The sequence below is a fragment of the Barbus barbus genome (assembly GCF_936440315.1).
Source record: "Barbus barbus genome assembly, chromosome: 21".
Lineage (NCBI taxonomy): Eukaryota > Metazoa > Chordata > Actinopteri > Cypriniformes > Cyprinidae > Barbus > Barbus barbus.
In genome coordinates, this window is record NC_136749.1 from 12,713,436 (window position 1) to 12,724,203 (window position 10,768).

The 10,768-nt window shown below is 37.0% G+C and overlaps 2 protein-coding genes across 2 annotated transcripts; one reads left to right on the forward strand and one right to left on the reverse strand.

The window, feature by feature from the left end:
- Positions 1-666: 666 nt before the first annotated feature.
- LOC306887695 (uncharacterized protein) lies at positions 667-5,027 on the forward strand. The gene is made up of 3 exons (XM_079445654.1): positions 667-814; positions 942-1,010; positions 2,039-5,027. The coding sequence occupies exon 3, from the start codon at positions 2,047-2,049 to the stop codon at positions 2,953-2,955; it is 909 nt and encodes a 302-aa protein (XP_079301780.1). The 5' UTR covers positions 667-814; positions 942-1,010; positions 2,039-2,046; the 3' UTR covers positions 2,956-5,027.
- Positions 4,644-9,668, reverse strand: LOC306887693 (glutamate-rich WD repeat-containing protein 1-like). The gene is made up of 7 exons (XM_079445649.1): positions 9,425-9,668; positions 8,114-8,231; positions 7,837-7,999; positions 7,486-7,696; positions 6,731-6,873; positions 6,449-6,640; positions 4,644-5,630 (listed from the first exon to the last, which is right to left on the reverse strand). The coding sequence occupies exons 1-7, from the start codon at positions 9,636-9,638 to the stop codon at positions 5,322-5,324; spliced, it is 1,350 nt and encodes a 449-aa protein (XP_079301775.1). The 5' UTR covers positions 9,639-9,668; the 3' UTR covers positions 4,644-5,321.
- Between the last annotated feature and the right edge of the window lie 1,100 nt (positions 9,669-10,768).

Genomic DNA, 10,768 nt, shown 5'->3' on the forward strand with positions numbered 1-10,768 from the left:
AAATGTATTATATTTAAATATACAATAAAAATCTAGAGCTTTGATTATAAAAAAATTTGATTAAGCAGTGATACAAAGATAAAGAGTGACAAGTGATATTTATAATATTTATATATATATATATATATAGAATCTTTTCTATTTCATCTAAAGGTTCATCTTCTTCATTTAAATAGTCTAAACTAGATTTTTTTTCTCACTATTATTTCACATGTTGTGCTTTACAGGGTCAAGTTTTAACTTAAAGAAATCTTTAGCTTTTTCATCTCGACCTTTGCACTTCTATTATAATATTGATGGTGAAAGTGATATAGGCTACACGAGAGATACAAAAGCAAAGTACAAACAGTGGTTTAGAACAGGTTCTGCTTTGACGAGCTCTGCTTGAAATGTTGACAGACGGGATTCCAAAACGTGTTTCATTGTGTTTCATTCACGCAATAAACTAAACACACAATGTACAAATAGTCCTATCTAAAGCCCTATATGGTTTGTTCATCTTCAACCCTTTTACTCCTGATACACTTGAGTGAGGTTGGACCATATGCACACATTAAGACGAAATAATTTTGTTCTGACAGGAACATATACCTAGGCTGCGTCAGTCAGTTTCACTAACTATCACAGATGCAGCTCCCACACTAAACTCACGTCACTTCCTTGCCCATCCCTAAAGGAAAAAAAGAAATATCGGAGAGAAGAGCGACGCCAGAAAAGTCAGTAAAAGAAGGAAAGCGAAAGATATTTACAGAAACATTTGGTTATACGAAGAACAAATAGGCACAACCTCACTGATAAGCTCACGGTGATCAAAGTAAGTTTAATTCCGTCCTTTTGAAGGAAACCGATTCGATAACTTTTGCAGTTACTCCCACTTTAGGAGACCTCCATTGCATTAAACTAGACTATTTAATAACAAATGAATTTTTGCTTTATTACAGCTTCACTGGACAGGGGGACGCATTCCTGGACAAAAGGCAGGTCTTCTGCTTAAAATTATCAGACCACTGGTAAGAGTTACTAAGCTGCAATTAAACTATTTCGTTATCATTCAATGTGCATTAAATGTACATAAAAGTGGTTTTATAGTATTCATCAGTTAAACTAGCTTCAGAATATCTGATTTTATGCACGTAGTGAATAGATCTGTTAAAGGCGTCTAGAACTGATTCTCTTTCCAGCTGTTGCAGTTGTTTATGAGTAGTTCAGGTCACATAAATGGCGATATTACGCATTATTTATTCGTATAAGTTAAATACGATTCTCAAATGATCCTAAAACGGATTTTTAACAACAATAAAAAGAGAAACGCACCAATTATAAAATGTTTTGTCGAAAAAATTAAAGTATAAGAAACTATCCCTGAGCTTAAAGAAGAGGGGTCTGTTCATGAATCTAAATAGCAATTATTTAATCAAATTACGTGTTAAAATGATGTAACTGTGGGCACGTTCATAATGTTTCTCTGAGACCTCGCGAGAAAGCTCGAGGGAAGAATGATTTAAGCACGCGCTTCACCTACAAGTCCGAGCTCGGCTTTGGCGTCTGTCAGCTCCTCTTTTTCACAGCCTTTACGCAATCTCTTCTTTGCGACGTAATGATTTCATACCTGACTGTGAATGAAATATGGAAATTTACCGAGTATTATAATCACGTGCCTTTTATCTCATAGCTCCCTTAAAATTGAGTCCCACTAAATAAAAACTTGGATAAGGGAAGATATTACAAAATTTTAATAACATAAAATAAACATTAAATATAGGCCTAATAAAATGTGAAGACTTCTTATATTATATTATTAATTTAGAATATAGGAGATTTAGGAATGTAACTAACAATCAATCTCATTATTACACATTTAGAAACAAATTTTTACTTGCAAGGACCAAACAAAAAAACAACAACCAATATTAAACAATAATTAACAAATTATAATATAATACAGCATAATATAATGGTTAATTATAAACCATTTTATTGCACTTTACATGTTTATTCCACCTTTTCCTTCATCTGACTTTGCAATTCCGTTCCTCAGTTGCTACCATGCCTCTCCACAAATCATCTTCTCGAACCCCACGTCTGGACCCCACCATGATCTCCGCTCCACTGGGTGATTTCCGTCACACCATGCACATTGGTCGAGGTGGAGACGCTTTTGGTGACACCTCCTTCCTGTCCAGCCATGGCCCCTCTGGTCCTAATCCCACGTCTGTGCAACAACCAGTCATGGCAGCCACTGTAGAGACCACAGACAATAAGATGAACCATAACAATGAAATTGAATACGTAGAAGATACCGGTCCAAATGAGCTCCGGCACTCCGAATCAGTTTCTTCCTTTGACCTCGACTTGGACTTAGGGCCTTCAATTTTAGGAGATGTCCTGGGAGTGATGGACGGACTGATGATGGGTTCTCAAAAAGACAACGAGGACGTGTTTAGTCCCAGCAGGAGCATGAGAGATGTGATGATGTCACCAAGGAATGCTGCCAATGAGTTGAGTGAGAGGATGAGGATGGAAAGTATGACCAAAGAGGTGAGCCATCGAGATGAGCAGCTGAATGAGGTGAATGGCTTGAAATCAAAAGGGCTCAGGCCCAAAGTGCGATTCAGCGACAAACGCGATGAGATCATCGGTCGACAGGAAGTAATCGAAGGGCTAGATGTGGAAGTTGAAGAAGAAATGGGCTTGAGACCAAATAAAGGAATACAAGAGATTAGTGGGAGAACGGTTTACGACAAAGACCCAAGACAAACAGAGGTGGTTAATCGGAGGGAGGACAGCTCTCCAAGTCTCTCTTCCTCAGTGAGCTCAGAATATGAGGGAGTCTCACCGCTGGACCGGAGGAGAGAAGACCAGCATCTTTCAGAAACAGATTCAGAGGAGGAAGGTGCCAACGGACAACAAGGGTACACGTTTGAGGATGAATTTGATGATGAGATTGGCCTATAAGAGGACATCGCGAGCGATTTGAGGACCAAAAATAAGTCATTGGTATATGGATCATGACATATGAACAGAATTATTCTTATTAAAAAAACATCCATACAGGAAGAGTTAATGAAAATATCTTCTTGAGGCAGTAACTGGACAACTTGGAACTTTCCTTTCCAAGTTTACAATGGTGTTTGCTCATTTTGCAACTATTTTATGTAAGTAAGACTTGCGGTAATGTTGCGGTTTTGTTTTTTATTGGATTTTTATAACTACAAATTTTGAAAGTCTCCCATGGACCGTGTGATGTCTTACAAAGAATAGCCTATGAACAAATCTATTCATACATTTCCCATGGTCTCAGCTATATAATATTGAGCAGTAAATGTTCAGTTTTTCCAGTTCATAACTCCAGTTATAGGGCACTTTACCTTCTTCGGTTAACTGGAAACAGCTTGAATCTCAATGGAGAGTGAATACCTGCAGTTCAAACAGAATAGAACAAAAAGGCGATGCTTAGAATGACAGCTGACCTTTTAAAGCCAAATACAACACACAAAGTTATAAATTATTGTTTATATTATGATTATCTATAGTGCCTTACATGACAATGTTTTCCATCTTTGTCCTGCTTAGTTTCACTGAAAAGCCAATGATGAAGCTTTTCTTTTTGTGGGAAGATGCAAGGTTGCTGAACGCATTCACAAATGCTGGAATTTTCTCCTGGGAGTTTTCTTTATTACATATGCATACATATCTTAAAATGCAAAAAGCAATCAGGTTGTGTATTGTTTTTGGAGATGTACTCATTCAAGAATAGTTACACACTACAAAATAGTCTTAAAGCTAAACAGCTGCAAACTGCACAGCTTTTAAACTGTGAATGAAAACATTCTGGTTGATTATTTGACTGTGGCTCTCGACTAGATGCATGAAAAGCTTATATAGCGTGGGTTCATTTTTAAAGCAGTTGCTTTTGTCTTGCTTTCACAGTCGTTTGATTTGAATGCTAAAGAACATATAACAGACAATCAGTGATTATTTTACACTCAAAAACACTCTGCCAATTGAAATAATGTAGATTGGGCTAGACCAAAATGTGTAATTAAAGTTTTATTCAACTTTTTGTGGCATTTTGCATTCTTTGAATGTGCTGAAGGGAGGCAAATGCATTTCTGTATAAGCATGCTATTTTTATTGATATATTTTTTTATTTTAAAGTCAAGTAAATAAATTAATACTATCTTTAACTCCCTCCCATTTTATTTTAATTGCATCAGCGTGGGATCTTCTTGCCTTAAAATAGTTTCAAGAAGGTTGGATGGATGGAATGATAAATAAATAAAAATAGGATAGTTTAGTTCAAGACCTTTCAAAATAATTCCAAATGCTATAGGTTAGGGAATTTCTGTATATGCTGTTGACCATCTACAAATGCCACAAGTCCAGAGTTATTTGTCTTACAGAACCGGCTAAAGATCAAAGTCAAAAAGGTAACAGCTGCTGGAAGTGGAGTTGAGTATTTACAAAAATTGACCGAAAATGTAAACAAGTCCTTTCTTCATACTTACACTGGAGGGCATCCTTCCATATTAAAACCATTTCCTCTTTCCAGTAAGGGTCACTGAACTCATCTCGGTCTTGAAGGAAAATTCAGAGCACTCATTGAGTGCATAAAAACCCAAATTATGCAATTTTCTTTTTTAAAAATAAACTTATTTTATCTATCTTCTGCATATTATCTAGGCTTAGCAAATTTCCTTTAGGACAATTTAAAGTTGTTAACTGAAAACAGTTTGTCAAAGGCAAAATGTAGAAGGAATTGAGTTGTCAATCATTTTTAATGAAGAAATATGGACTAAAAAACATTTTTCTGTTCATTATAATATGTGTGAAGGCTACTATGGTTTTGAACAATAAAACCAGCAGTCTGCTTTAATTAAAACCCACAGTCTGCCTTTAACAGCTTTAGACTGAAAAACTAAAATATCTTTCTCTGTTTTGTCCATTAAGTTAAGAGAAAAGAGGCCTGAAAATTAAACATTCTGTAAATATGTTGGTGTTATAACTAATAAATAAAGTTTATACACAAACAACAGACTTGTGGATGATTCAGAATGGAGTTTTAACAAGTTACAAATGAGTAATTTTAATCACACAATTACATTACTTCTGCCTCAAGAAGTTGAAAAATTGGTTCCAGAAGGGGTAGAAAAAGACAGAAATGCATGAGTCACGCATACCTAGATGTTCCATTCATCCATCTATGTACATTTAAAATTATACATATGCACATTCTTTCTGCCTGAAACTGTCCACTCTCTCTCTCTCTGTCTCTCTTCTCGCTAACTCACTCACACAGACACAGACACACACACACAAAGTTAAACAGAAATAGTTCTGAAGATGTTGAATCCCGACAGCGCGGTGGAAATGAGAACTCCAGGAATCTGTGGGTGCCAGTGGAGCTCCTTCACTTCTTTCTGGCCCTGGTGAAGGAACAGTAGCTGTGGTGGTAGTTGTTTTAAGCCCTCTGCCTGTTCTCCCACGTCACATGACTCCACTGACAGATCCCATTGGCTGACAACATCATCAGCTCCAGAGGCGGCAAACACACTGGAGTCAACAGGGTTCCACTCCACTGACGTCACAGGAGCACTGTGCTGCTTAAAACTGGCCACTGGATGTCCAGACTGAAAAAAATTAACATGAATGAGATCAGTTAATAAAGTTAAGCAGTTAATGATAAGTTAATAAACCCAAAATATATAACATACAGATATATACACATAAAAAATTTGGGGTCAGATTATATACACATATATATACATACACACACACACACACACACATAGACAATTAAAAGTGACAGCAAAAATGTTTTAGATCGTTATAAAACCTATCCCTATCTATTTCACCAATACTGTTCTTTTTAACTTTCTATTCAAGGAATCACAGAAAAATATAGTTTACAGAAAAATATTAAGCAACACAACTGTTTTTAACATTGATAAGAAAAAAAGTCTCTTAAGCAGCAAAGCAGCATATCAGAATGATTTCTGAAAGATCATGTGACACTGAAATCTGGAAAAATGGCTGTTGAAAATTCAGCTTTGAATATTACCGTTTCACAATATTACTGTTTTTACTGTATTACTGATCAAATAAATGCAGCCTTGGTGAGCACAAGAAACTTTTTTTAAAAACAAAAAAGTCCAAATTTTGAATGGTCATGTACATTTATTCTAAAATTAATTCATAAATAAAAAAAATTACTCTATTTTTGAAAACATCCTCACTTTACAGCACAATTTCACAGTAATAATTTGCAAATAAGTTTCTTTAAACACTCTTAAACACCATATACCTGACAAACAGGCACGAAATAAATATGGCCTGAAATGCTTCTGTCTCTCCATGTGATTCCAGACTGACTTGTTTCATTTAATGATTTAGTTGGTAATGCTTTAGCTGAAAAATAAAACATTAATTTTTGTTTCCTCTTGCATACCTGGAACTGCCTTAAATCCCAGACTTTCAGGAGGCCATCATCTCCTCCAGACAAAATAAAAGGTTCAGTCCGGTTCCAGCTGATAACATTGATGTCTGAAGAATGAGCCTCATTGGCTGAGAGCATGGAATTAGGTGGTGCCCTTATGTCCCAAATGCGAATGGACTGATCCACTGAGCAGGATGCAAAAACCTGGAGATGAGAGAGAAGCATTAATTTAACCATTACATCCACTTTTATTATAAATATTTTACTACAATCATTCTCTTTTGACAGACATACTGTGGCTTCAGTAGGTGACCACTGCAAGTCCTCAACAGACTTGCTGTGTGAGCTGAAAGGCCGTTGGTCAACCCTCCAAGTCCCGCCCTCCTGTGGCTCCCAGACGTGAATGTTCTTCTTGCAGTCGCCGCTTACCAAGCGTCCTGAGGTAAGTAAACAAGAAATGACTCGCGTCTTAGCCAGTAGTCCCATTAATCTAGACATTTGTTTGCATGGAGGTAAGACCCCGTTTTCTCTGTTACAGTCACCTTGTTTTTTTTTTTAAACATAAGAATGGATGAGGCCGTTCGTAACTTAAATATGCAAGGCTTCCTGTTTCATCTGCTTGTAGTTATTTTAGCTGTACAAAAACAGTCTGCATATTGCTTGATACCGCACATTTGTTATATTTTAATTTGTCATAATCATGAACATATTGTTCTGCTGAACACAAAGGAAGATATTCTGAAGAATGTGGGAAACAGCAGCAGTTCTGGAGCACCATTGACTTCCATAGTATTTTTTTTTTCCTACTATGGAAGTCAATTGTGCCCCAAAACAGCCTGGTTACAAACTTTCTTCAAAATATCTTCCTTTGTATTCGGCAGAACAAAGAAATTCATACAGGTTTGGAACTACTTGAGGGTGAGTAAATGACAGAATTTTCATTTTAGGGTGAACTATCCCTTTTATGAACTTTCACACATTCACAGAAACTAGCTTACTTTCACTTTGAAAAATAAGATGGATATAATATTACAATCCAAATTACACACCTGGTACCTTGGGTGACCAATCAATGGCAAATCCTTCTGACATGTGACCAGAAAAACTGAAAAGAGGCTTGGCTTCCTTCTGCTGCTTGATGAAGGCCGACATTGCTGCCGAACTGTGCACCGCCTCAAGCTGAGGTCGGAGGTCAAAAATCTCCACCTGTCCTTTCTCTGACCAGAGCGCAGCAAATGTCTGTTCCCCTTGCTGGGTCACCTATTAAAGTAAAAAGATCATAACTTTAGATGATGAGTGAGAAAATTAAACTGGTTGTACTGGAAAAGCTGTAACACTTTAATTCACTCCAGAATTATGAAAACATTAATAAGAGTAAATATGAAAGTAACTAGGCTTACTCGGACTCTGTTGATCCCACCATAATGTGGCATCATGGCCAGCTCCAACTGTGGCTTCTTGTCCTCATCCTCCTCATCTTCATCACTTTCTTCATCACTGCTTTCATTTTCATTTTTATCTTTGTCAGTTTCATGAAGATTGTGCATGCGCATGACAATAAGCCTGGATAGAGATGAAAATGTCATTATTTTTGGAAGCCAAGCATAATAAAAGTATTAGGTGTTTGTTGCAGAACAATAAAAGTAGCAAGCTCTGACAGCATTCATATCACTTTACCTGTTGCTTAAGGCGGTGTCCGCCTGTGTACCAGCACACAGAATCATAGAGAGAGGAAACTGCTCCTGCCCTTCTCCTTCACCATCCCGCACCACATCAAAACTCAGACATGGGGCACCTGCAGGGGAAAGACAAATTTGCTTATTATAAATCAATTTCAGAAGACAGCAGGTATCGGAACAGAAACATCTGGTTATTGACATTCAAGTTTTTCTGTTATGATTAAAATTAAAGGCATTTCATGACATTTTCCTGTTAAAAATACATCCTGGCCATTGGCACCGATAGCCTTGTGGGCAGCGCCGACATACAGCACCGCTGCGCTATGGGTGTCCCGAGTTCGAATACCGCCTCAAGGAACTTTCCCGGTCACACCCCCCTATCTCTCTCCCACTTCTGACCTGTCCTGTCATAATAAAGGCAAAAATGCCAAAAACAAACCTTTAAAAAACATCCTGGCCATATTGCACTAATATAAAAAAGAAATAAAAACTGAATTAAAAAAAAAAGAAAACCGTGCGCAAAGAATAATGCGCTGGATGAAAAACTTCTTAATCTTAGTTTCGGACAAATTTTATTTTAGTATGTATCTATGTATGTATTTATTGTTACATTTTTATTGAGCACAACAATTCATACTCATTATTTTGTGAAAAAGAAAATACTATTCGTGACAACAGTGTTTGGTTTACTGCCTTTTATGTTCATTGCTTATCATTACTGTTATTTTACTTTACAACATTTGTATTGTACAACTGTATTACAGCAATGAGAATCAGCATTAAAATGACCGAAAAAGTAAAATGTCAAAATTACTGTAAAGAGAACTGTAAAACTGTCCTTAAAAAATGCAACAACACATAATATTAATAATAATATTATTGTCTTTTTTTATTATTTTTGTTTTATTATTGCACTGCAAATATGCAGCCTACATTGATGATCACTATAAGATATTGTGACATTATATCCCGGACAACGATTTATCATTTCTCAACCTATCCTGACATTTTAATTTTCGGTGATAATACACACCAGAAATATATTTTGGGTGACAGAACCATACATTTCTGAACAAATATGTATATAAAAAAAGTACTTAACAGTATAACGTTATTTACTTGTATACAGATACAAACACCATGATTATACTAACATTACACATATCCAAAAAACATGTTATTGACATGTCCCTTTATTTTGTTGGTCGACCTATGCTACCCCTTGCAAACATAAGCAAACCACAGCTAAGCGTATATCGACCGTGCATGTTTATGTTTAGTGGTCGGGCATGATGCTGAGCACACTGACCGGTCTGGCACTCGTGATACATGCGGTAAGCGGAGCGGTCCATCTCCAGCTCTTCTCCCGGCTGGAGCGGCTGCAGACCGGGCACATAGACTTTCCCCTCTCCATCCCCGTTCTGTCCTTCGCCCTCCATATCACCCTCGTCGCTTCCATTTGCCTCCATGTCCTCAAACTCATCGTCCTCCTGAGGCAACGTGTCTTCACCGGCCGCGGACATTTTGAGAGAGCGGAGGATTTCCGCTCCAGGTCACGTGGTTTAAAGCGCAAGCTGAGCCCTGTAGAGTTGGACAGCACTCAAGTTACTGGGATAGCGACATGTTTTCCTGAAATCCTTTTCACTTTTTATGTGTTCCCCCACCCCCCCTTCCCACAGACTGTAAAAATCTGGGCATGATTTTTTGCTGAGATATAAACTTGACGGTCTTGACACGTAGTTAACATGAACTAACAATACTTCTAAAGCATTTATTAATCTTAATTCATGTTAAATTGCAGCATTTACTAATATTAAAATCAAAGCTGTATCTGTTAATATTTAATGGACCTGAGCTAACGAATTAACAACAGTTGTTGTTCTTAATTAACTTTAATAAAGATTAATAAATACTGTAACAGCAGAATTAACAACAGTTGTTGTTCTTATTAATTAACTTTAATAAAGATTAATAAATACTGTAACAGACGCTCATTTGCTCGTTGTTAGTTAATGCAACATTACCTAGCGGGACCTTACTGTGAAGTGATACTAATAGCCAACCATCTTGGTTTAGGAAGGTTTTCCAACCAGGCCAAGGTTTGCAGCTGGTTTAGCTTAGGCCTACCAGTCTGACCAACTGAAAACTGGCCAAACCCCCTCAAAAACGAGACAAATGGAACCAGTTTAGGCCGGTTTAAGCTGATTTTCTTTTCAACAAAGTTGGCCTGTGCTAGTTTGCATGTGGTTTGGCTCAGTTGTGCTAATCCAAACAAACCCATTTCTGGCATTTAACAGGGTGAAATCTTACATCATTATTAACAATACCCATCAACAATATGTAGCTAAAATGTATGTTGCATGATCGCTGGGTAATTGTGCTATGTGTGTTTTCGAGATGTGCCAGCCACCAGCAGTAGGCTATATTACGGTAGAGCAGCAAAATTGTGTGAACAAAAGGTCTCTGTGGTGGACTGTTATTAGTGCCATCATCTGCAAGTCTCTCCATCCAGCTGGATACTAGAGAAAGTCCTCATACACACTGTAACGTAATAAAAAACATAATATTAATATGTAATTTAAAGAAATAGTTTAATTTAGCTCAAAGGGAATAATTTATGATTTTATAAGCAATTTGAACAGACTTACTGTTT

Excerpts from the sequence above, each read along its gene's own strand:
- LOC306887695 (XM_079445654.1), top strand. The coding sequence starts at position 2,047 with ATGCCTCTCCACAAATCATCTTCTCGAACCCCACGTCTGGACCCCACC.
- LOC306887693 (XM_079445649.1), bottom strand. The coding sequence starts at position 9,638 with ATGTCCGCGGCCGGTGAAGACACGTTGCCTCAGGAGGACGATGAGTTT. Across the intron at positions 8,000-8,113 it reads GACACCGCCTTAAGCAACAG|GCTTATTGTCATGCGCATGC; the intron begins GTAAAGTGATAT and ends ATCTCTATCCAG. Across the intron at positions 5,631-6,448 it reads GGGATTTAAGGCAGTTCCAG|TCTGGACATCCAGTGGCCAG; the intron begins GTATGCAAGAGG and ends AATTTTTTTCAG.